Genomic DNA, 27,487 nt, shown 5'->3' with positions numbered 1-27,487 from the left:
CACTGATGAAGCAGCCACTTATCATTATGTGGCTGCCGTTGTTATACATCAAGGTTTCATGTTATCAGCTAATGTATGCATTATTAATCCAGAGGTACGGCGCTCGGTCTTTATGCACATATTAATTCCTGCTCGCGCCCACAACTCCTCATCAGGGGAAAGAGAAGTTTACAAGACAATGTTGTCATGGCCGTGTGTGGAAACGTTTGTGTACGACACCTTGTTCTCACACACACACACACACACACACACACACACACACACACACACACACACACACACACACAGAGCCAGGGAATGTTGTGGTATGATGGTCCTGGTTCATCCTGTGTAGAAACAATGCAGTGCACTGATCCCCATATTTATAAATGGCTGGTCGAAGTCATCCACAGCAGATGTGTTTAGCATTCAGTGAGGAAGAAAAAATTGCATTCCATCATAAAAATAAAAAAAAGTAGCTTCAGGGCTTGACATTAACGCTTGACAAGTGGAATTCTTTATGCAGTTGTCCGATCGGGGGAGTAAAAAAATAAATGTGATGTTTATGAGATTAACATTAATGCTTTCTAGTTGCCGATGCCCAATAATGCTGCAGTGTGAACAACACATTTGTTCGAATTGGCAAGAGGAGAGCTAGTTATCGTGGACTGTTGGCATCCGTTTGGCTTACGGATTTTTAGTAGAGGCAAAGTACTTAAAAAATATGACAGATTTTTCTTTTTTTTTTGGAAAGCAATCACAACTTGCTTGAGAGTGTAACACCTCTGCTGATGCAGAAGTCATGTTATGGTAACAACGGTGAACTTGTTCTAAGGCAGTCCAATAATCAGCTATGCGTTGCTGTTTCCAAACGTCTTTAGACAGTATTTGTCCATTAAAGTGTTGCACAGGCTGCTTGTTGCAGCCTAAACAGGGTGGCATCCCTGTAGTAGTCGATAATCCCTCCCAAGACTTCAAGGCAGAGTCCCACGTGTTGCAGCAATGGAAGCAGATGATTCGCAGCATTAGAGACAGTGCGACAAAAGAGAAAAGGAGAGGGAGGGGGGTTAGGTTGTTGAGCTGTTGCTCCGTGTTATGTGTCGTGTAGAAGCAGACTGAAGAGGAGAGGAGGAGGTGTCCGACGGCAGGGAGAAGCTGAAACCCCCCCCCCCCCCCCCCCCCCCCCAGGGGGAGGTTTGTGTCAGCCGCATGCTCTGGCTGGTCCTCACTGAGCCAGGCCTTTTGTTATGCAGATTCCCTCAGCCTTTTGTCCAAGACACTGATGGAGTGTGTGTGTGTGCATGTGTGTGCGTGTAGGTGTGTGTGTGTGTGTGTATAAGGGAAGAGGACAAGAAAAGACACAGTTTTCAGCATATTGCAGACTATGTGTAGAGTAGACATGTCAATAATCCCTGACTCATGGGATAGCATACAATGTCTCACCATAAATCAATGAAAATGTTCCATTACGGATGAGACTGGGTGAGGATGTTGTTGATCCACCTCTTTTTCAATACAATGATTTGTAGTTTTCTGAGAACTTTCTATTATTTGATGAACTCTTTCTGAAAGTTATCATCCAGTATTCAATATGTCTGCAGCTGTGGGTGAAGACGTGTTGTCATCACATGCAGCTGTATGAGGAGGATTATGTTGAACTGTCCCAGTTCAAAGGTTAACTTGTACAGCAGCAATAGTTAGTCGTGGTGGTGGCAGTATAGGTTTGGCATCATATAAACAAGGAAATACGTGGCAAATCAGTGAAGAACAGAAACATTACAAACTACACAAAGGTTCACTGGAAGATGTAATGTTTGGAAAAAATACAAATGGACAAAAATTAAATCATTAATTGAGCAACACCTAAAAATTCCTTTTACCTTAATTCAGGCAAGCATTCTTTGTTTTCGGAAGGCTTTATCGTTTGGCATCACAGTTATCATGAGCCGAAGGTAACATCTACACATGTCTGATTTAAGTATATTCAATCAACAAGGATTTTAAAATACAAAGAGAGGAAAGCTGCAAATTCTAACATTGGAAAAGCTGGAACGGAAGATATTTGAAGCTTCTGAGCACACGTCAGGAGGAGAAGTGGACCTAATCAAGAGTAGAGTGATTAAAGTGTAGCACAGAGAGAGAGAGAGAGAGCGAGAGAGCGAGAGAGAGAGAGAGAGAGAGACAGGAGGTGTCCCTCTCCCCAGCGTCCAGCCCCAACGTTGACGTCACAAGCTGAGAGACACAAAACAAGCCGCTCTCAGCTGAGCTCCTCGGTTCCCACTCACACTCGCACACGCACACACACACACACACACACGCTCTCCAACGCTCGTTCACGCCTGCCCTCAGACACGCCGCGACACTTGCCTCGACACCTGCTCAGCGCTCAGCGGGCATGCGTCTCAAACGTTGCACTCCAGAAAAAAAGAAAAGCCACACGTTGCCTCTCTCTGTCTCTCACTCCTCTGGACTGAAACGTGCTCCGTCTCTCGCGAGCGATGCCTGATCCTGTGTGAGGCTGCCGACCGGGAGCGAGAATAAAGAAGGAGACGCTCCGACTCCCCAACCCCGACCCCGTCCCCCAAAAAAGCAGCAGATGTGACTGAAGAGGAGAGGCAGAGAGAAAGAAACTCAACCCCCCCCCCCCCCCCCCCCCACCCCCATCTGGGAGAACAATACCCAGCCTCCAGCTGGAGAGGGTCAGCTTTTGTCCCTCTCCCCACGCTCCCGCCAGAGAGCGGACAGACGCGCTGACACATTGACCCGATGCTGTGAGAGGAGAGGACGGTCGCAACGCAGTTGCAGCGCGTCGCACGGTTTTGATTCAGTACTTGGACAGCTCCTGAGTGTGTGTGTTTTCCATGAGCTTGTAGACTCTTTTATTGTTTTTTCGGGGGGGTTTTTTGGAGACCAAGAACCACAGATGGAGCCCCAGTGCTCGCTCCAGCCGGGCCCCTGTGGCCCCCCACCACCCTCCCTGGGATTGCTGCGCATCACCGGTGGCTTCCAGCGGCTGAAGGAGAAGCAGCTCTTTGAGAAGTTTTGGAAGGGGACTTTCAAGGCTGTGGCCACCCCGAGACCGGAGAGCGTCATCGTGGCAAGCATCACCGCCCACAGGAGGGTGACCAAGTGAGTTCTCATCTCTCTCTGACCGCAGTAACAGAACAAACACATCTCGTGCTTTTTGTCCCCCATTTGAAATGTGATCGACGTCCAGCCGCTGCAAAGAGTTGTCAAAGGTTACCGAGCGTTTGTTTTTCGAGCGAGTAACTCCGTTGCAACACATGCTTGTCTGTACGAAACATCGGCGAGTGGTTGCGGAGTTATTGTCAAGAAGGACTCTGATGTTTGTGCATTTCTCTAAATTGTATTGATGCCAGAAACACTAAACTCATCCTTCGTGTCAAGTAGGCATCCTTGAAATCTTGCAAAGTCAGTCTCGCCCCAAAGTCCATGCTTTTGATGGTTTATAAGTCAAAAGACATCTGGTTGTTTGCTTTTAAAGTAATAACTTTAGATGTCTGGGTGGCACATAGCCGTTGTTTCAACAGCATTTCTGTGAAATTTACGTTATGCATTGGGACATATGGCCAAACACAGCTGGCACGAACAGTGTGCCACTTTCCCCTATCAGAGGTCACATGGCAGCGTCTTCGTGCCGCTAATGTCACACTCGTCACCCTCTTTGCCCTCGTCGCATGGCTTTGCGCCAGTGTCTGTCGAACACGTCACGTGTTTGTTCCCCCACTTTCATCCTTCCGAATAAAGGTCGGCTGTCGCACTTAGAGGGGAGCAGGATGGATATCTGTTGCTCTTTTCTCCTCCTCGTCCCTCCTTGTTTTTGATCCCATCCTCTCTCCCCGCGTATCAACCATCGTCTCCTGCCTCTGACAACTTTGTCCGTTTGTGTCACGCACCGCTTGGCCTGCCGCGCCTGTTTGTCAAACGCCGCACAACGGCGGCGATGACACCGCTTTGCCTTTGAGAAAGGCGTGTAACAGCACACGCGACGGATGTTCAAACAGGTAGAACGTTGGCACAACCGCACGGGCGCGCACTTGCATATCAAATGATCTCGCTTGCTTGGGTGACCTTTGAATGGTTTTGACACCCACTATCAGCTTCCTCTGATGTGAAATTAGCTATGTTAATGAGGATTAGAATGGCCCATTTCATCCTACATCGGCACAGGCAGCGCAACACACTGAAGCAGATAATGTGCCTTTAATGGGCTCTAATACAGCAGGACCGTAACGCTGCACATGGCCTGGTTATAAAAGATTTTATTGGCTTGTGGAATATGACGAGAAAACAACGCTTTATTGGATGAATATGACCAAATATGCCTTTTTTTCTCCTCCTGTTTAACGATCTGACCAACGCAGCCCTAATCTTTCTCTCAGTCAACAGACGATAGATTCAAATCTATTTGGGGAAACCGGCAAAGAAAGAGCAAATCAACCTTTAATGTGGCTTGCTGCCATGAAGTGAGCTGCCTTTTTTTTTTTTTTTTGTAAATAGCCGGAGACTCTGGAGCAGAGCCCAGCTGTCTCTTCAGCTTTAGCATCTGTAGGAAGGAAGCTCTCCTCTCCAAAGTGGCTTTGCTCCTCCACCGTCACGCCGATGGCAGCGTGGCGGAGACCGGACGTCCCCAGAGAGCAGACATAATGTCCCTAATTCGCCTGTCAAAGGCGACAGCGGCGTCTTGGCTCCCGTCGTCCACCGTTCCTCTCTGGCCCCCTGCCTCTGTGTGAATATTTGCAGGATGGTGAAATGCAGAGGTTCTTCTGGATGACACGGATTGTAAATATTGAGTAAAACACAACAAACACCCAGAGAATGTGAAGGCAGGAGGAAGCTCGGGCATCCCCCCCCCCCCCCCTGTTGATTTAGCATGAGCGGAGAGTAACTGGGGAATGCTTAGACCATCAGAATGCATGGCCTCAGGCTCGCTCCTCTGCCTCCTGCTCTCCAAGAGGAGACATCATCATTCATCGTGGATAACTGAGGGGTGATGAGCAATTGCAGTGAAAGTGAGGGGGCATCATGTACAACAAGCAGAGGGGGAGAGAGAAGAGAGGAGACAGAGGGGAGAGGTTTCATGTTCAATCAGCACAGGTCTCTTTTCCGTTCGTGCCGTCCTCCCTCTTCCTCTCTGCTCCCCTCCTTCTCTCTCTCTCTCTCTTTACCACTGAAACAAAAAAAAGAAATGCTGGAAGGGCCCGTTAGCCACAGAGGAGTAATTAGAGTTTGTTGTTCTCCCTCTGTCCACCCCCTCTCTGTCCACCCCCTCTCTGTCCTCCCCCTCTCTGTCCTCCCCCTCTCTGTCCACCCCCTCTCTGTCCTCCCCCTCTCTGTCCTCCCCCTCTCTGTCCACCCCCTCTCTGTCCTCCCCCTCTCTGTCCTCCCCCTCTCTGTCCACCCCCTCTCTGTCCTCCCCCTCTCTGTCCTCCCCCTCTCTGTCCTCCCTGTCTCCTCCTCTCCGGGCCAGTCGCACGGTGGAGGGGAGGAGTTCACTCTCTCTGTGCAGGGGGGTGGGGCTCTGCTCCAAACCATTATGACCCTGCAAGCTGTTATGTTCATGGGGGGGGCTTCTCATTAAATATGCAGCCTGGCCAACTTCGAGTTGTGTGTGTGTGTGTGTGTGTATGCCTGTATATATATGTGTGTGTGTGCGTGTGCTTGTATGTTTGTGTGCATTCATGTGCATCTGTACTGGAGATGTTTTACAGCAATTGCAAGGGTTTGAAATGAGGGTGTAAGCTTGTGTGTGTGTGTGCGTGTGTGTGTGCGTGTGTGTGTGTGTGTGTGTGTGGCTGCCGTGTTAGTGGGGTCTTGTCCAACTCTGTGGCAGATGGCAGGCTCCAGAGAATGAAGTGTAAAGGAGGGGGGGAAGTGTGTGTGTGTGTGTGTGTGTGTTGGGGGTTTCAGGCCTCTTACCTCAGCAGATGCTGGTTTAACGAGGAGGAGAGGGTAAGGGTTTGGAGGGGCTTGTACATTGACAGCCCCGGTGGGAATATACAGCGGGGTGGACAAAATAACAGTAACGCCTCAGAACAGAATGCAATTCAACTGCAGCCTGGAAGCTGAAGATGAAGTCACATCAGCACTTCTTTGAAATGATCTCAATCAAAAATGAATCAAGAGTACATACCGCAGAGCTGTTTTACCGAATTAGTAATTATTGCCAGTAATAATAATGATATCTATGTAGCATTTGTCTAAACGGAGATAACAGTAAAATAAACTACAGAGTAAACAGTAAAAATGCAAAATGAATCAGATTACAAGAATAATTTCACAGTTTAACACAGAACACATCAGCAACACAATGAAGAGCAAAGACAAATACGACCAAAGGAGAATTCACACACAGACGGCTACATTAACAGAAAGGCTATCTGATAAAAGTGAGTTATTAGACGTGATGTAAAAGACGCTACAGACTCGTCTGAAATACTGAGGCAGGGAGTTCCAAAGGTGAGGGTCACGGACTTAGAAAGGCCCGGTCACCTCTGGTAATAAAGCCAGTGGGTGGAACAAATGGGAGACTGTGGCCTGAGGGTCTCAGTGGCTCATAAAGGATTTACATATCAACAATAACTAGGGGCCTGACCGAGCCTTGAAAATTGTCAAGCCAATTCTTGAAATCAATTCTAAGACCCACAGGGAGCCGACATAAACATGAGAGAATGGGAGAAAGTAAACCACTTTAAAAGCCATTTTTGATTGAGCTGGAGGCTTAAGAATACAGGCATGCATTACTTTCTAAGATCTGTAGCGGTGAGGAATGATGCCCATTGTTCATGGAACAACTGTTTTGATTATAAATACATTTGAAAAGAATGGTGGACTTTTTTTTTGTCGCGTGCTTAAAATTATATTTTTGAAACCTAAGAAATCGAGAGAGGGAAGAGGATATCATGGAGGCTTGTTTGTTTTTTCAGGGTTGACAGACCGATTGATTTCACATTCACATGATGGGGGCGGGTCAATTGTCAATTTGTAGCCTGATTTATTGATAATTTATTGATTGATTGAAGAACTCCTCATGTTTTTTGCTGCCATGACTTCAGGGAAAATGGGTAGGAGGACTGATCACTGAGTCAATGGTCTGAAAGCCACAATCCTGGCTGGATTGTGGCTTTCAGAGGCAATCAGCTGTGAATAATATGTATCCTCTGCGTGTTTTACACAAGATTGCAAGATTCCCAAATTCTTTTCTGCTTTCTCTTAATGTCCCGAACGTTATCTTAAAATACTGCAGCCCATTGAAACCATTGCATTATATAAACCGATGTAAGTCAGGTTTATTATGAGCTTCGGTGTTATTTTCCTAACTCCGGCCATTATATCAGTTGTGATACCGTCGTACTGACGAGGATAACTGACGAGGGTAACGGCTGAGATCTTTGAATACAGCTATAATAAAGATCCGACAGGTATTGTAGTATTTACTACTTTGCGCGACAAAGTGTCCGCCATTGCAAAGGAAAGCTGTGTGTGCACATAACTAAAGCAAGGGTCAGAGCTGCACTTGTAAACTGAGATGAATGGAAAGTCATTTATTTTAAGTTTCGCAAACACGGGGACTTTGTATGACTGTCTGGCCAGAATCAGAATTGATGAGAACTTATTACAGCGATGTCGCCAGATGTTTCCAAGTTGGAAATAAACAATAATGTGTTTGTGGTTGTCGTGGAAACGATGTGTCCTGGGTTTGTATTTCCACGTTGGCCACCTCTGGTGTCACGCTGGATATCATCCACACATCCACACAAATACAAACATAAAAATGTTCTTGAGAGTGTGAATAAATGAATAGAGAATATAGAGTCTCAAAAACCTCAAGGAGCAGCAGTGAGAATGACAAACACGAGGTGTGTCTGCCGTTATACATCTCTGTGAATGCACTTCTGCTCTCCTCGTCGCCGAGTGTCTCTTTCCCCCCCGACTTCCCTCCCTCTCCTCACATCAGTATCTCTGTGCTTCCTTCTCTCGGTATCTTTTCACTGTGTCTGTGTCACATTACTCGGGGCACACAGGATGCGGCTGCTGAGGCATGCTGACAAGGGAGCAGGAGATGATGCCGGCTCCCCGGGCAGCGATCCAACTTATCGCCGCCATGAATTCACATTCGGTGTTGATCCCCGTGTAGCAAATCCAAATGAAACCAGAGTCTGTGGCTTAACGCTCGAAACGTCGTTCCAGTGTGTTTTACAGCGGGATGCATTTTGTTATGTCACAGAAAAAGCAGTTATAACGCAGCTGCTAATTGGGGGAGTTGATTTGTATTTGACATTGATTTCTGCACAACTAAACCATGTAAATCAAATCATTGCGGTTAACACCTGGTGCACCGTCACAGCATGCAGTTGTGCGTTAAGGGGCATGCGGCGTCGTGCCCCCCCCCCCCCCCCCCCCCCCTGGCACCTCTCCTCAGGTAAACACTGTTAGCTCCGTCAGCACTGCTGCCTCGTGGGTGTTTACATGTTCAGCGCCGTTAGCACCTTTAGCCGCGAGGCCCCAGCCTCCGTCGTCGCCTTGTTGAGAGCTGTGTGGAGGCAAGAGGTTGTTAACGGAGCTCGATTCGAAATTCGGAGCATATCTGAGTTCAGTGTTTCACAAGGAAAAGAGAAAAAAGATGCAAACGCAAAATCACATATGAATACATTGGAAAAGTTCATACAGACGGTCCGTCGCCAACAGAGAGACTTTGAGGAGGAGTCATTTGTTTTCTCTTCTTGTTTGCCGCATTCTGCACAACGTGTGAATTGTTTTCTGATTGATGTCTGTTCGGAAACCATTACAGTGACAGAAAATGAAAGTATGTTTGATGGATTAAGTGTCTCTGAAGGTCTGAAACAAACTCATTTTGGCGATATTACTATTCCTATTCGGAAGCGAGGCTGTGGCAGCAGAGCTGCTGAGTGCATTGTGTTGAGCGAAGGTGCGTTTTCATTGCTTTAGAATTTAACTTTTCATTTGCAAGAAGAAGATTGTGTTATTTCTTCTTTCACAGACTTGCATAGTCTTGCTTTAAAGGAGCACCAATGCGTTTTATCACATCTGCTTAAAGGCCCAAACATACTGAAAGCGTCTGGCACTCGTGTTGAAAAACACCTTTTGTTTTAAATGGTCGAAGCATGAACTGCTTCGACACCTTTACTCCGACCTGTTTTCGATTTTGGACCATCGATTTTACATTATCTTGGAAAACTTTCATCATTTTATCATATCAATAATTGAATCTTTAATCCAATTTATATTTTTGAATTAGGATCTTCATTATTTGGATCAAGTTAACAGATTAAGGGGTAACTCTAAAACACTAAAACATTGCCCACATAGCAACCTTCTGCCAAAATACTGCTGGTTCCTTGGTGTCGGCGTTTCCAAATCTGAGGCCTGCAGCGCGTTGCTGTCAGTGCATCTTGGCAGTAAAAGAAGAAAATCATTTTCTATCCATCACTTTTAACTCTCCAGACAGGCTATCATAAAGAATTTGAGCTGTTTTTAGTGGAATTAAAGTGGTGTTCTCATGTTCTTGATGGTGAAGCCAACCTGCAGAGGCGAGCCAGTGTAGAAGCGTGAAATGAGGATGGAGTCAGGACGAATCGGAGTTTGCAATCCAGCGGGAATCGTTTAATGCACAGTCGAACATGCGAGGTGGCATATGGAGACAGATTCCAAAATCTAACTGTCTGACCAACTCTTTTATAAACCTAACACACGCCTTTTTCAGCTGTGGTTCATCAATCAAACCTGTCTGTTCAATTCAAACAGGACACATCTGGGCTTCTCATCGGGGAGGGTTCCATTTCGTTTTTACAGAGAACAACTCTATGTATGGTGTTGTTTTCGTCCTTTTGAGAGATTAATCACACTATCTGTCTGAGGGAGGCATTTCCCGAAAGCTAACAGAGACAGAACAATTTCCCGATATCTCCTTCGAATTCACAATAACACGTTACGTAACTTGTTTTTAGTTCAAATCCAGTTCAGTTCAGTTATAATGCTGAATTTCTCCAACACATCCCTCCTCTGAGGGTTTCTTAACCCTCATCCTAACTTTTTATAACTTTTGTCAATTTGCGAAACTGGAACCTAAAATTTTGATCCCTGCCTTCATTGCAACAACACAAGTGATTTTTGTAAATTATATGTGATTGATTATATACCAATACAGTAACAATACAATACAGAACATTTGAGTTCGTAAGATAATTCAAATAACATCATTCAATGCTCAGATTCACCTTCATATAAGGGCGAAAAAACCAGCAGATTGCAATGCAGGAAAAACTCCCTTATGGTCCTTTCCCGCCAAGCGACCACCTTTTTGGTATGAAGTGAATCTGTTCTTGCTTACAACCATGTATTAACAGATACATCACACATTTAATTTCTGCAAAATATTGAACAATGTTTCAGTATTCATTTGATGCAACGTCTGTGATAAACCTATATGCTATAATACTTGTGCACTGATTATATGAATCATGACTATGAATATACGTGAATATAGAAATATCTGATTACAATATATTCAAATTTATAGTGAAACAGTTTGAACAGATGATAAAACATGTGACGTGGTGTTTCTTGGACGTGTGTACTTTCAACAAAGTTCGGGCTCTCGTTCTTATGGTGAGTTGCCCCCAAGTCCTGTTTCCCCCATGTCCTCTGAGTCCTCCAGATAATCCGGAATGGGAAACAGGTCCGGAAACAGGTCCGGTCGTCCAACCACCATTTGAGCGAACTGGGCCTTTGTCCCTTGCTCCATCGTCATCATGTTCATCATCTGAGCCAGTTGGAGATTTGCCATGACACCCATCTGTTTGTCCATGCTCCTCTGGCACTGTCTCCTCAGGATGGGTACGATGCAACATGCCAATAGAAAAGCCACAATTAAAACTATTAGTGCGCCAATTCCTGCTTTTACCAACACAGACCCCCATTGTCCCAAAATTTGGTCTAACCAATCCCATGACCACCCCCCCTTGCCAGCGTTGTCCTTAACTTCCTGTCTCAAACCCCGAATTTTCCCCATTGCAACAGCAAATGTCCCATCAGGTGCAGTGTTATTGGGAATGAATGTACAACACTGTTTCCCAAACATTTGACATACCCCACCTTTTTCAGCTAGAATCCAATCTAATGCTTGTCTGTTTTGCCATGCCATTGTACTGGTCTGGTGTAGCTGCTCACCCAACCCCTTCAAGGCCTCATTACTGTAATTCAGGTACCTCTGCTGATTGTAGTAGATATAATTAATCCAGTTAACGTTTTTGTTGATAGTAATCCAGGGTAATATAGATTCAAATCCTGCCTTAATCTCATCTTGTGCTTTAAATTCCTTTGGAATCCCTTTAGGCTGTCCTATAGCGTCTAACTGGATACTTTGGTCCAGCGTGGATTGTCTCTTATACCTACGCTTCTCGTCGGGCACTTCCATCATTTTAATTGTTTCCCCTGCCCCGTTATATATTACCACTACCGGTAATCTCATTCGAACTAACGCGCACAGCCCTACCCATCTGGGCGGCAGAATATTTAGTAAAACATTTTCACCACACATCCAATAACTGTCGGCTATTCCTGTTGTCTGTTCACTCAACAAATGAAGAGTGGGAATCGTCATAGTTATGTTATCACAGTTTTGGTCAAGTGGTATTTGGTTCTCATACCATACTGGTCTCCTGATAAACAAAGAAGTCATATTAGCCTGTGGGAACCAGGACACCACCCAAGTTACTTTACAGTACACGGTAGTATTACCTAAGTCAACCCTTCTTTTGTCTGACGCAAATCCACCACTGGCAAAACATTCATATTCTTGTAATTGATCTACTTTATAATTAGTGGGAGGCTCATTCTGCGTTGTGGAAATCATAAATTCTGCACATGCATTTCGTAGTTGATATTCAGGATACAGATCTAAATAGTTGTGCTTCTTTTGGGATCCATACAAGAGTCTACATTGAACACCACACATAGGAAGTCTGAAGATTGAAGCCAACCCTTCTCTGGGGATGAATCTTCCCTCTCTGCATTCATGCTGTTGTGTCTTTGCGCACTCTTTGAAAGTATGTTTTTCTGCGACTACTACAGGCAATGTTGTTGGAGCTTCTGAGCACATTATGCATTCAATAGAGGTCATCTCTTTTACTGAGTACCATGCCCATCTATACCACCCATTCTGATTAGCATGCTCCCAGTCTTCATCTTCTGTTATTCTAACACTTCTCTGCATTGGCTTGAATTTTCTCCCTGAGTCTTCTACATCATCTACCATTCTGTTCCATCCCTCCTCTTGGTCATGACTGTCATAATTATCATAATCATAACTCATGTTTTTACCTATTTTTGTAGCTCCTTCGGCTCTCTTTACCGTTGGAACAATAGTCGAGTTCGTTACCACTACATTAGGAATTACTGTCGTGTTCATCGTGTCTACTTGTTTTCTAGTTGTTGTTACTAACGAATGGCTTGGTTTTGTGCTAACCTCACTTGGCACTGTCACGTGCACAGGAGTGCTTGGAACTTTGATTGGCCATGGTTTTGGAGTAGTTGTAACGGCGGTTGTACCGCTGCTCAAATTAACTCTTAAGGTTGTAGTGATAACGGTTGCTACCTTTATCTCACTCTCAGACTTAACTGGCTTGGGGGTAACTGTATGGTTGTCATTATTGTCGATAGGGTTCATCAATGGTATAACTGTTGGATTGGTTTTGGTTATTTTAGCAGATGGAGTTGTACCTTTTGTTTCCTTATTTATCAATTTGGCAGTTACATTTTGGTCTTCTATCACCTCTTCCCATCCCCACATGGGGTGAAGTTGTCTCTTTCTACGTATTTTAGCATGCAACTGTCTAAACACTTGATGTGCTGGTTTGAGTTTTAATGACAATGCTGGCATAGGTCTCGGTCTAACATGGGATGGAATATATGTGGTTGCATCGTACTCAACTGATTCATGGTATCTGGCTCTCTTCCAGGATGGCTGAGTCATCATTTGGCCGCTGTCCTGCATGCTCTTTGACGTCATCGCAGGTTTCTCCATCGTCAGCGTCTCCTGTCCCATGCTTCCCGACAGCATCCATATCAGAAAGCTGATTAGTTTCAACATTTGTTCCAGGCTCACCTTGTTTGTCATTTTCTTCTGACTTTACACCGTCCTTATTTTTGTCTTGGACTTTCGTGCAATGACTCAGGTGATACCACGTTGTACTTCCCTCGACTTGGACAGCTGTTGGCGTCGCTCGCACCACTTTGTAGGGACCTTCTCGTCTTGGCTCGTGCCACTTTCGTCTGAAGACTTTAATGTACACGTGGTCCCCTGGAACCACTGGTTTCTCTGGTTTCTGGTCGGCCCCTGGCTCCTTTCCTTTCTCCTGTAAATAGATGGATCTATGTATGGCAGTTAGTTGCTTCATATAGTCCTTTAACTCTATTTGCAGTTGCTCAAGTGGGGGCCCCTTGTAGGGCCCCCTCAGTTGAGGTGCTGGCATAGGTCTGCCTGTTAGCATTTCATGCGGCGTTAAGTGCGTGCTTCTGTGAGTTTGCATGCGATAGCTCATTAGCGCAAGTGGCAATGCATCTACCCAGTTTAGCGTAGTACTAGCACAGATCTTATTCAACTTTGCCTTTAGCGTTCCGTTAATCCGTTCCACTAACCCTTGGCTTTGTGGATGATACACGGCGCCCAATCTTTGTTTGATTCTCAACTGTTGTAAAATCCCCTTGGCTATTTTCTGCACAAATGCTGAACCATTATCTGAGCTTATTTCTGATGGTATGCCAAATCGTGGTATGACTTCCTTAGTCAGAAATTTAATAACTGTGTCAGCTCCTAGGTTCTTTGATGGAGTTGCTTCCACCCAGCGACTGAATCGGTCAATTACCACTAGCATATATCTCTTTCCATATGCTGATTTTATCATGTCCACATAGTCTATGACTAAGTGTTTAAATGGCCCTTCTGGGACAGGAATGTGTCCCACAGGTGTTTTTATGCTTTTGCGCACATTATTTTGGGCACAGATTTCACATTGGTTCAACACTTCATCCACCATTGCTTGCATAAATGGTGACCAATATCCCTGTCTCCTCAATCTTTTCAGGACTTCCCCCCTCGAACAGTGATCATCACTGTGCGATTCTGAAATGAGAATGGTCAACAATGCAACAGGTGCTACCAACAATCCTTGATGTGTTCTCCACAACCCCTTATCATCAATTGTTGCCCCCCTTTGCATCCACATGTTATGTTCACTTTGGTCTGCTTTTTGTTGTATCTGGATAATGTCTTCGGGCGTGACTACAGGCTCTAGTGACACCACTGGTGATAGAATAGCTACTTTACACTTGGAAGCTGCTTTTGCAGCCTCATCTGCAGCATTATTTCCTGTTATAATGTCATCATTCCCTTTCCGGTGTGCCTGACATTTAATGATCGCAAGCCTCGTCGGGCCCATCATTGCTGATATCAGGTCCATTATCTGTTTTTCATGCTGTATTGGACTTCCATCTGTTTTTCTGAAACCTCTCTGTTTCCACAATGCTCCAAAGAGTTGTGTGACGCCTAGTGCATACTGGCTGTCAGTGTAAATGTTTGCGACTCTGCCTTTAGCGAGTCTGCACGCCTCAGTCAATGCTTTTAATTCGGCTAGCTGTGCTGAACATGGCTGATCACAACCTTCAGCTTTCACTGTCACAAAGTCACTGCCTATTTGCTCAATCACGGCAAATCCGGCATGATTACCTAAGTAGTCCCTGTAGCAGGACCCATCCACAAAGTACGTCACATCTGCGTTTACTAACGGAGTAGACTCTAGGTCAGGTCGCAACTTGGTATACTTCATTGTCTCTGCCACACACTCATGTGGCTCTCCTTCAAATTCAAATGGAATAACATTTGCTGGATTTGTAGTTATACATTTCTTTATTGTCACATCTGGATATGTCAAGAGCGGCATGTACTGCAAACACCTTGCTTGTGTCACCACAAACTTTCCTTGGTTTATCAACTCAGTGATTTTGTGATGTGTGTGTATGACTACAGGATACCCCATCGTTACCGTTGCTGCTTTCTCATATGCATAATGCACTGCTGCCAGCCCTTGATAACATGGAGGCCACCCTTGTGCTACATTGTCCAGTTTTGTACTGTAATATGCAATCGGTTGTTTTGGACGACCACTACACGTCTCCTGCATCAATACTGCTGAAACGTACATGTCCTGTCGATTAGATACATAAAGCAGAAATGGTTTGTCATAATCAGGTGTTGCAAGAGCCGGAGCTCTCTGCATCTCTTGTTTGATTGTTTCAAATGCTACCAAGGACTTGTCTGTCCATTGTAACGGAGCTCTTAACGTCTGTGTTCCTGCCTCCTTCATGATTTCCCTTAGTGGAGCAGTTTTTTCAGCATAGCTTTCAATCCACTCGGAACAAAATCCAGTCATTCCTAGAAATGTCATTAACTGGCCAACTGTTCGAGGACGTGGCGCTTTACTCACTCCCTCTAGCTGGGAGGGTGACATTGCAATGGCTCCATGGGAGATCATTCTCCCCAGATACTCTACTTGCGGTTGGCAGTACTGTAGTTTTGTCTGAGAGGCTTTATGTCCTCCTTCTGCTAAACTCTGGAGTACTTTGATTGAGTCTCGATGACAATCATCGATTGTAGATGAGCAGATCAACAAATCATCAACATACTGTATTAATGTGCTATTAATAACAATATTTTCAAGATCCTGTCTCAAAATCTGATTAAACACGTGAGGGCTATGCTTGAAGCCCTGTGGAATACGTGTGTAACTGAGTTTTCGTCCTCTGTATGTAAAGGCAAACAGATGTCGAGAGTCTTCAGCCAATGGAATGCTGAAGAATGCTGAGCACAAATCAATTACTGTAAAAAATTTAGCATTATGTGGCACATTCGTGAGGAGTGTATGTGGATTTGGCACCTCTGCTGGCCAATCTTGTACTACATCATTTACTGCTCGCAAGTCATGCACAAGTCGATATTTCGATTTGTCGTTTTTTGGCACTGGTAGTATGGGAGTGTTGCAGTTGCTGTATGTCTCAACCAACACTCCTGCGTTTATCAGACCTTCAATTGTCTTACTTATCCCTTCTTCAGCTTCAGGCTTTAAAGGATATTGTGGGCGATACGGCAGTTTCACGTTTGGTTTTAATTCAATTTTTACAGGATTGGCAGACTTTACCAACCCTACATCACTGTCATGTTTTGACCACACTTGATCTGGCACGTGCGTCAACATGTCTTCCATAAAAGTGTTTCTGCTTTCTTCACTTTTAGTTGCTGTTTTTAGTATTTTTCGCGTTGGTATCGTTACTACCTGCGGTTTTGCCATCATTGATGTTCCACAAAGGATTTTGATCATCTTTTTATCTTGTGATGAAAAAATTAGTGGGTTGTCTGTTTCTTGCCACTCAATCTGTGTAGCAACATGCATCATTGGACCGAGGTCTTTTGATTCAAACGGTTCATTCACCAATAGGGTGATATGTGGAACCGACTCTGGTACAGCGTACCACTCTGAAATGAATGAATTTGGTTGCACGCTCAGTGCTGCTCCCTGTTGGCCTACTACAATATCCTGTGTTACCAACTCAACAGTCACATTTTTCGTTTTCTCATCCCATTTCTTCTCAAATACCGAACTGCATGATGCATCATAGAACATTGTGCAATGATAGTCAGATAATGGTTGCTTTGCTTCTGGGATTTGGGCTCGAATTAGTTTTTCCCATTGGCTGAATACCTTTGTTATAGGTTCCATAACATCACCTAGCCAATAAACTTTTGCACATTCAGATTGTGTGTACATTTGAAAATCCAATCCGGATCTATCAACAAATACTCCATCAGGTGAACACCAGACTTTTATTTGTAATTTACACAGTGCATCCCTTCCTAACAAGTTGATTGGAGTTTGATCAGATACTAAAATTGGAATTTTAGTTTCACCACCTTCAGTTGTTAATCTCACTGGAGCTGTTATTGGAATCATTTGTGTCATTCCCGAGAATCCTACTGTTTTAACAAATTTTCCTGACAAGGGGAGGTGTGTGGCATATTCTGGACTTACACATGTATAAGTAGCTCCAGTGTCAACCATCATCGGTGTTAGCTTGCCTTCTAATTGAACCTGTAGCATGGGTTCTTTATCAGCTCCTATGGTGATAATTGGATGCTGACCCTCCCCGTTAGGATTCTCTGGGCACCCCTAGTAACCATATTTCGGACCTGCCCATGGATTGACAGGACCTCTACCTCCACGTTGCATGGACTGAGACCCGCGACCCCCCTCTCTCCACTCTGTGCCTGGCTGTGGTCTCGGACAGTTGGCTCGGAAATGGCCTGTGTCTCCACACCCCCAGCACTCCCTCTGTGGCGGACGTCGTTGTCCATTCTGGAAAGAAGGTGGTCCTCTTTGACCTTCCCAGCGAGGGCGAGTGAACGGAGGTCTCATTGCTCCATTTCGTTGTTGTGGATTTGGCTGTTGTGAATAAACATTGACAACAGCGGGTGGCTGCACAGGTGATGGTTGTGCCTCAGGTGCAGTTGGCATTGCATGGTTAGTAGTGTCATTTACCATTGGAGCTTGCGTCTTTATTTTACTTTTATTTTGCAAGTCAGTGAGTTGCAGCTGTGTTAACTTTCGCTGCAAATTCCTCTCTTGTTCTTTAGTTTTCTCCTCATCCTTCCTGTATTTTTCAATCGCGTGTACCACGTGGTCACGGAATTGTCTGTGAGGCATTGAAGTCAGTCCCACCACATCCTCCAGTCTGCTCTGCACCGGAGTTGGCAGGGCTTCAATAACTGCATTCCTGAACAAAGTCATTAGGACAGGGCTGCTCTCAGCCTCTTCCTCTGTCTCCTGCTTCCATCTCTTCAGCTGTTTGTTAATATATGCAGCTGCATTCTCAGTCTCTGCCAGAGGTTCCCCCTTTAATGACTTGGGATCTATTTTGGTAGGGTATTCCCCCCTCAGGGCCATCCATAACTCAGCTCTGTATGCATTGAGCTCAGTTCCGTCTGCCATCGGATTGGCCATCCAAGTATTTCCGCTATTGCGCAAAATATTCTCCATCGTGGATACTCCAAGACTTTGTGCCCACACTGCCTTAATGTCTCCCAAGGCTAACATTTTACCGACTGTTTCCTCCTCAAAAGCCTTGATCCACTTACCAGCCCCCTCATGAATGTCAGGCAGCCTGGAAATCAGTCCTGCAAGGTCGAGTGTTTGCCAAGGTGTATAATGCCCCTGAGATCCTCTTATCAAAATTGGCCATTGCCCATACCTTTCTGGTGGGTGTATGCCAGGTCTGTATCTCAGATCATAAGGTCTGTCCTTTGTTACCCCTCCCCTTTTGTTTAACCCTGGTTGTCCTCTTAACGCTCCTTCTACTCCTTCTTCTTCCCCCTGTTGCCCGCATATCAGCCTGTGGCTTTTGTCTATCTCTCTCTCTAGTTCTCCAATCGTGGCGTGTGCCTGTTTGCGACAGTGCTCTGCGTCCTCCTCCATTTCTTGAATTACGGTCCGAATTACATCGCCTCTCGAGTCTCTCTCTCTTCCTCTTACATGTTGTTCCACACCCAGCCAGTAAGACTCTCCTCTGTCTCTCCCTACGGTCTCATTTCGTTCTGCATAGCAATCTAGTATTTCTGATTCTTTCGCTTCTCTTTGTTTTCGGCCAGTGCTGCAGTATTTTGGGGGTTTATCTCCTATTTGTGATGCTGGGGTCGCATCGAGTCTGGGGCTGGTTGAACTGCTCGGGTCACCCGGTGGGGGAGTTTGGTGCGTCATTAGAGATCTGTTGTTGTTTTCAACTTCGAAGTCTCCTTTAATGTTAACAGTTCCTGCAATTGATGGATAGATTCCTGCAGTTTTCAAAAAGTCCTGCAGCTGTTCCTTTTGACCTGCTTTTGCTTTTCTTTCTTTCAGTTCAACGAACCCGTCTCTTACATTTTTCCTGTAGCGATTACCTTCAACTTTAAACAATTTAATTGTTTCTAGTTCTAGTTCTCTTTTCGTCAGACGTTTCTTGCTTTTATCTTTTGGTTTGTAATCCTTGATTCTCAGTTCCATATCCTCACACAAACCCACATCAAATGTGCCCTCTTTAGGCCAAGATGGATCGAGTCCTTTAGTGCGTTTTGCCCATTTCTCTGAAAGTCTCTGGACATCTTTTGCATGCTCTAAGTTTTTGATCGCCACGAGAGCTACTGGTGTCACACTCATGTTTAGTTTATTTTATTTAAACTCACAACCTCGCAAAATTTCAAATCAAGAAGTCAAAACTAGTTCTGGTTTAAATGATTATGCTACTGATACCTTTATACCGGTTACACTTGTAATGTTTATTGTGACAAATAATAAGATTGCTTTTATTAACTCGAAATATTATTGTTCGATACTGTAGAATATTAAGATTCTTTACTTTAGGTTATTTAGACACATACTCTGATCAATGTTTGTATCATGCAGTTACTTCTCCTCTTGCAGCCTGTGTCACTCAACAATTTCTGGGCGTTCAGCCAAGGCTCTCACTCAACAATTTCTGGGCGTTCGGCCAAGGCTCTCACTACGGAGCCAAACTGTTTGGCGTCCTGCCAAGACACAGCAAACGGAGCGAAAAAGGGAGGGCTATTTTCGACACAGAGAGAAAAAGGAAGAATATAGAGGAATAGCCTTAATCTATACAACTTCACAACACTATGACACTAATACTATAAACTTTATACGCTTTAAGTGACAATTTTAACTACAATGTTTAGACGCTTGTGTACTGCCAAGATTCTATTTGTACTAGAACAAATTAATAAACTCACAAAGAAACTGCCAAAATCACAACTCACTTATTTGCTATACGCACTTATCCAATGATGTATATTTCTTATGAGGGGTTTCACAGAGGCTCGATTGAACATTTGCAAAAGCGTTATCACTGGGAGAGCATGCCAAAAAACATACAAAGCCAATATTTCATATACATGCAAAGCCACCCAGGTGTTTATCACATCAAAAGTCAGCGGTCCCAGTCTGTCAGTCCGTTTTTTGTCCAGGTATTTTTATTTCTCTTTCTAATGTCAGACTTTGACTATGTGGGAGTTTTTTAACAGTATTGCTTGTACTCAAGGCTTTGTTAAGGAGAGATTCTTATTGTTGGGCTGTTTCACAGTTTACAAATGTCCTCTTTATTTCACCAGAGGCTCATATTGTTTTATCTTCTTGGGGGTTTAACAGGGAGTATTGTCTCTTCCCTTTATTCGTCTATGAATCACTCCTTTATAGTATTACTTTATCAGTAATGTCAATAAGTTACAGTCGTGTGCACACCTTTTCAAACCGTACTATTAATCTTATTGTCTAGTTAGATATTACTTTTCCTGCTCATTTAGATTTCTGCACAAAATTTCTGAGTCTCGTCAGCGCAGTGTCCTGCCTTAAACAGCGCTCACTCGTGACAGATTCACATTATAGTGTTATTATTAAAATCTAAGCCAGTCTTTTCATTTCTTCCCTCTCGAGAAAGGATTTTTTTCAAGACCTACGTATCTCACACTGGAACTCAAGCTGGAGCTCCTTACACTTATTTGCAGAAATTGCTTTATCAATAGCACACAGTCGCTTTGTCATTAGCGAACAATAAGTCTCTTGAGCTTGAGAGATGCACGGAGTACTCCGCATTTGAGCTTATCTTGGCCACAACCAGGCGTCACGCCAACAGAATGCTGCGTTCGCCTGCACACGAGAGAGCTCTCTTTTTACAGCTGGAGATCAAATTGAATCATATCAACATCTTTTTTGCATTTTTCCAGCACACACCAATCCGCCTCTCTCCTCCTCCGCTAAACAGCGTGGATTCTGTCGAGGGGACCCTAAACACTCCCTCTCTATCACGCAAGCGAGAATCACGCTGTACAGAAATATACTATGGTGAGATATGAAGATCTCATACCTGTCTCGGCGCCTGAAGCGTGATTGTCGGTTGGCTGGTGTAGAGGAGATGTCGAAGGTCTCGACCCGAACCACGCTGGGGCGCCAATTATGTAGAAGCGTGAAATGAGGATGGAGTCAGGACGAATCGGAGTTTGCAATCCAGCGGGAATCGTTTAATGCACAGTCGAACATGCGAGGTGGCATATGGAGACAGATTCCAAAATCTAACTGTCTGACCAACTCTTTTATAAACCTAACACACGCCTTTTTCAGCTGTGGTTCATCAATCAAACCTGTCTGTTCAATTCAAACAGGACACATCTGGGCTTCTCATCGGGGAGGGTTCCATTTCGTTTTTACAGAGAACAACTCTATGTATGGTGTTGTTTTCGTCCTTTTGAGAGATTAATCACACTATCTGTCTGAGGGAGGCATTTCCCGAAAGCTAACAGAGACAGAACAATTTCCCGATATCTCCTTCGAATTCACAATAACACGTTACGTAACTTGTTTTTAGTTCAAATCCAGTTCAGTTCAGTTATAATGCTGAATTTCTCCAACACCAGTCAGATGACTTTTATACCTTTCCAATTACCAACACTGCGAACATTGATATTTCTCTTTACCTGCAGGGTACCAATCCCTTCCCAGTACAATATAAAGTTCTCTTCTTTGTGATCTGATTTCATCTTCGTGTAAAAGTTGATAATTCAGTCTTTTAAAGTTCAGTTTGACATTTCCAAATTCAACTCGTCTCTGCGTGGCTCATAATGGTGCTGAAACAAATTACTTTTAGCTCTAATGACACTCCCATTGATTCTGGGAGACGATGTGCTGAGTGCTAACTTGTGATAGGTGCTTGATGCACTCAAAGCATGATGGGAAAGAAAAAGCCAGTCTCTGTGAATTGGGAGCTCAAAGGGGTCTTTGACATTTGTTATTCAACCAATCTCTTTCTTTTTTACTCTCATACACATTTGCTTGGTTGGGTTTTGCATCAGAGGATGGATCGACTCTGAATGCACGTTGTAGTATATTGTACGTTTCTGCGAACCACGGATACGCTGAAAGTTGTTGCATTCAGTCGGAGCAAGTGACGGAGTATTTAGAGCGACTGTTGTTCACAGTTACCTGGCAATATAATGAGTATAACAAGCGAGGAAGTCCTCTCAGGGCACCAGAAGGGGGATGGGTCAAACTAACAGTGAACTTTCACCCAGGAGACCGCTGTCCGTGTCCTGCTTCAAACCAAAAGTAGATGTTGATTTTATGTTTGTTACATCACCTTGTTATGCTTGTTATGTAAGGTTACTTAAGAAAGGTTGGTTGATGTTGATCTACGCTACAGTTACATTACTTCTTTTCACCGTTACGGTTGTTTACTTTACAATGTTGTGTTATTGTTGAACCCTAACCCTGATGTTTTTCTCTCACTATAACCAAGTAGTTCTGTTGCCCAAACGTAACCAATCGTTTCACAACCTTTAATTAAAAGCAAGATGTTGTGAATAATTGATGATTCAGCTTTAGAGCTGAAACAAAAGCATTTGACTAAAACGTGAACATAGACACTTTGTCACGAGACACAACATCTGATATTGATTCTGCAAAGAATGTGGCACATGTTTAATCTTCAGACATGCATGTTGGACTTTATAAGCCTGCCATGTGTTCATCTTTGTTTTGCCAGCAAGCTTACGGTCGACCTTAACCTGAACCTTAACTTTCACCAAAGTACAATCAATTATAAAAACCATAATACCTACAAACCTGGAGGAAGAGAAGACTTCATTTTGGAGGATGTGCACAAACTACTTGCATGTGCAGGTATACTTGCACATACAGTCCATATGGAGACTGACACACATAGCGCCATGGGGGGTTCAACATGATAATTCCTCAGCAGCAGCAGCAGCATTTTCCAAGATGAAAGCGAAGAGCTGAGAGTTAACCCTTTCCTCGGAACATCGGCTCAAAGCTGCTGTGAAATTTCCCCCTCGGGCATCACGGCTCTCCAACTGTTATAAATGTTATAAATTTAACTCAAGCACAGTAATAGACTTTAACGTTAAGTTCTGCATATAGCATGTGTTTTGCATGTAACACATCAAATGTGAAGTGTAAATGTGAAGTGTAAATTTCAATAATTCCCTCTGAGATGTCCTACAACACACATAATACACAATGCCAGCGCTTCTAAACTGTACTAAGTAAGTCCACCTTCAAAAGTGTCAGTGTCAGTGAAACACAAGGCAGGGATGTAATCTGTCATGCTGTGAAGAGAAATGTTCTGCACCAACGGCATAGAGCGGTGAAACGATTGAGTTTGAGCTCTTGTTTTTACGCCTGAATTACTTTAATTCCATAATCGGAACAGGAAGGGAAAAAAATAATTATCCCCGTTTGAAAGTTACTGTCTTTTTCATTGAAATTTGCATTGTTCGAGTATACGAATCTAGAGTGAACTACAGCAGGTTGGATCGTTTTCTGCACCTGGTTGCCCTACGTTAAAACCGAGTGCACTGACATTTAAAAAGACTCATGACATTTAAAACATTAACATAATACATTGTGTATGCTTGTTCACATGATGTGTGTGCTTCTCATTTTGCGAGTTCAGTGCAGACAAGATTAAATATAAAAGATCGAGACACAAAGGTGGGGAATCATTATTAATGTGTAAAACATCTCTGAAATGTAACACCACTGGCGTTTTCCTGTAAGTGAAACATCTTCTCAGTAGTTTGGTGGACACAGACTCTGAGGGTTCGTCCAGAATCAGAAGCGTTCGTCTTATTCGGGGTTTCTTATGAGCTTTGACCCCGTAATGTTCCGGCTACTCGACTTCATTTGGGGACGTGAGTAACACGTGCGGACAGATTTTTCCTCAAATCCTTCACTTGACTTTCAGTGTTTGCTTCCTGTGGCTGCTCATGCTTACTCAACCTTGTTGAAATGCTTCCATTTCTTCCATTTTGTCTCACACAGAAATGTTTTTTTTTTACACTTTCTCTTTTTTTAACGCTGATGTTTTTGAGCTGCTTGTTTTTTTGGCAACAGTCCCTTTATTTATATATATATATATATATTTATACGCAACAATCAAATTGTCACATCTACCGTTTTCTCGACTAGATATGACGAGATATTGTAGGGGCCATAGTGTATAGTGCAGCTTTATGTAATTGGCTTCTGTATTTTGTGGAAGAAACAGGGTGAAGGAGAGAAAGAGAGGGAAAGGAAAATATTTGTCATTTTCAATTAAGAGGTGGGCTGGAAATCAATATGACAGCAGTGCATGGCTGTAATAACTGTGTGACAGAAAAAGAAGAAGGAAGGAAATGAGAGGGGAGACTCTGTGAGTGACATTTTAAGATTATCCATTTCAGGACACTGGAGCAGCCAAGGTTATTACACTTTACTCAATATCATATTCCAGCCCATGAATAGAAATCCTTTCTTGAGTCTTGGCCAAAGGTAATTGAATTATATGCAGGCTCATATACAGCATTGAATAAACTCATAATAGACGATGAGAGAGAAGGTGAAACATCCCTTTTGTCCTCTCAACTGGCTGGACATGAAATGGACAGCAGTGAATCTCTCAGACAGTAAGAGATGACCTCTTCCTTTAAGCCATTCATTACCAGCGAGTGGTGGCTGAGAGAGGGACGGCTCGCTCATTAGCATCTGTTAAAGTCATCATAAAGTCTATTCACATGAATTGCTGAAGAGTTCGACTTAACAGATTTTAAAAAATCTGCATGTCATAGTTCGCCAAAGTTGAACTTGCCCCAACACATTCGTTTTTGGTACTTCGCCATAACAAGTGGATCTACTGAATGCAGCATTTCCATCAAATTGACTTGCTGGAAAAGCTCGAGCCGTTTTTTCCCCAGCTGTTTTGTAACAAACCCGTCTTGTCATTTTTGATTGTGTTTGTGCCTTTGACACGCAGTTATTTACGCCTTCTTACATACAGCATACTATAAACATACACTCCTGCGAGAGGAACTCCCGAGTTTGTAAGAGCCAAAGCATAAAGCATATAATGCGACAGGTTTTGAAACTACATCGACAGAAAAAGTAATAATCATAATAAGATCAGCGGTGCTTTGGGGGGGATAGGCGGACAGTTATTGCCACATCCAACTGGAATATGCCACGAGGATGCGCAATCACTCATAACGACAGGAGGCTGAACCCCCTGTCAGTCTCAGTCAGGCAAAGGCCTCATTAAATATGCATACACCCCAGAGTCGGCATATTGGAAAAACTGAAAAATCCTACATAATAGGCTGAAGCCGTTTTCCCCCTGGCAGCAAATTTAACTCCAGAGTCAAAAAACAGTCCCAGGAACATCTTGTTTATGATGGATCAACACACACACACACACACACACACACACACACACACACACACACACACACACACACACACACACACACACAGAGGACATTCAGACAATGAGCCTGGTTGGTCTCAATGTTTTTCCTTTTTTTTGTATGCTACTTCTACTTCTACTTATACTACTTTGTAACTGGACCCCTGAAGCAGTCATACTATTCATTATTAAAATGCAAACCTGTCAAAGTCAACTCCTCATCGCTTAAATTAAATCATTTCACTCTCAGCATATAATAACTCATTTGTGCAGTTATAGTCGCTCTAGGGAATATTTGAATATTTGAATTCATTGACACACAGTGTCACAGACAGTGAAGCACCCTTCAGAGTTTAGTATTATCAAAGATACACGGTATGTGAATGATCCTGGTTCAGTCCGTTGAGTTATTGGCTTGTTTTTTACAAAGCGGAGCTGCGTTATGTTAACATTTCTGGAGCCTTGAAGTTAAACATTAACAACGTTGGCTTTTATTCTTAGGATAAGAGCTCTATTACGCTCAGCATGAAAACAAATGACTTGGTATTGAGAGGGAATAGGAATGAAATGTGAACACACGATGGGACAGGATTGGCAAAGGGCTGTGATGAGCTGAGAAGAAATGACTCATGACCTAAAAATACGCAAAGATAATTTCCCTCCTGTTTTACTCTCAGATTGGCTAACTAAGCGAGCGAGTTAGAGAGTGTGAGAAGTAATATATTCATGAATTTGTGAGTTATTTATTTTTGTTTGTGGAGTGCTGTGGATCCAAAGGCTAGGTCAAAATATACTGGTAACACCCAATGAATTCATGGCCTTGGGGGTGGATTTGCACAGTTAACTGTCAGAGTGAGAGTAAAGATTAAACAAACAGAAAACTATTGTGTGTTGTTCAATTTACATTCATGTAACCTCCTCTGTTGGAGAACAAACTGCTCCACAGAAGAGGATTGGTTTTCATACAGTTGTGAGACAGGAGTCAAGCTAATGAGCTTGCTAACTGACAGCAAGCTAGCTGTTAGCAATCAAGCTAGCTCGGAGGTAAAGTTAGAGTGTGACGAGGTCAATTCACCAAATTTTCCGAAACATCTCATATGAAATATTTACGGTACACATCAAGTGTGACACATTACTTCATCAGGAGTCAGCCAAAAAGGAAACATAGCTTGAATTTCAGCTTTTAGCTCCATTTTTCACCGATATGTGCACAGCTGCCCTATAGAGCTTCCACCCAAACTTCAGAGGCGCGCCGCACACTCCCTAATGCCACATCAGATGAACTGCCATCAGAAATCAAAAGCAACAAGCTGATTCTGAGCAGTGGAAGGTCAACATCATGGTCAACGTTAAGGTGAGCGAGTGACAGCGTAGCCGGTCGAGAGCTGTACTCAGATGGCACAGACTGTTGTTCAAAGGCTCATCTTTCCAGTGTGCTACTTCCGAGTGTGAGCGTTATTCCCAGTGGCATTCCAGTAGCCGGGCACATCCCAGTGAGAACTGATTAGGACAAATGGAGCTGACAGGTTGGTCGCTGTTCTCGGAGTGAGAGGGACACGCTAGGAAGTGGAGTGAAAATCTCCTTTTCTGTCAGGCCAAATTACACGGCGAGGATATAGGAGATATGATCCTTTCACCAAAGTTGGATCGCCTCTTTTAAACTATTGTACTGCTTTTTTCTTGACATAAAAAACTAAATTTCTTAGCCATCGCTACCTTATGACAACCCGAAATGACAACCTACAAAACATATTTGCGTCTCTTTATCATTGATTGGTGGATGATCTCTCAAATTATACTGACTTCAGCAAAGTCTACCATGCAATTTCATATTTGCAGACGACAGAAAATCATTTTTCCCCAACATCAGCACACTGCCCAAAAACCACATGATTGGTGTTTCTGTTGCCTTGGTGTCTGGAAATGGCTCATTTATTTCCTTAATTACATTAAGCAACAGCCTTCGGGGCTGCTCAGTCATCAGACTCGGGTTGGGCGACATTCAAATGCCCCTACTGACGATATTCTTTTAAGATAAAGGACAGCATACGCAATTATTGTCCAAACGATGTATATAGGTATCTATGGACCCAACTTTCCTGCTGGATTTAGGGCTACATGGGTTATTATTAGGACTTTACCA

At 43.7% G+C, this 27,487-nt stretch overlaps 1 protein-coding gene across 1 annotated transcript in view; it reads left to right on the top strand.

Moving 5' to 3' along the window:
• Positions 1 to 2,902: 2,902 nt before the first annotated feature.
• Positions 2,903 to 27,487, top strand: part of srrm4 (serine/arginine repetitive matrix 4) — a gene marked incomplete at both ends in the record, with an annotated part of 60,490 nt that continues 35,905 nt past the window's right edge. The window contains one exon of the mRNA XM_079270732.1: positions 2,903 to 3,108. Coding sequence (XP_079126858.1) covers positions 2,903 to 3,108 — 206 coding nt within the window. The remainder of the gene's footprint in view (positions 3,109 to 27,487) is intronic.

The sequence above is a fragment of the Melanostigma gelatinosum genome, assembly GCF_949748355.1.
Source record: "Melanostigma gelatinosum genome assembly, chromosome: 6".
NCBI lineage: Eukaryota > Metazoa > Chordata > Actinopteri > Perciformes > Zoarcidae > Melanostigma > Melanostigma gelatinosum.
The sequence above is the reverse complement of the archived record's forward strand: the minus strand, read 5'-3'. Positions and strand labels throughout refer to the sequence as shown.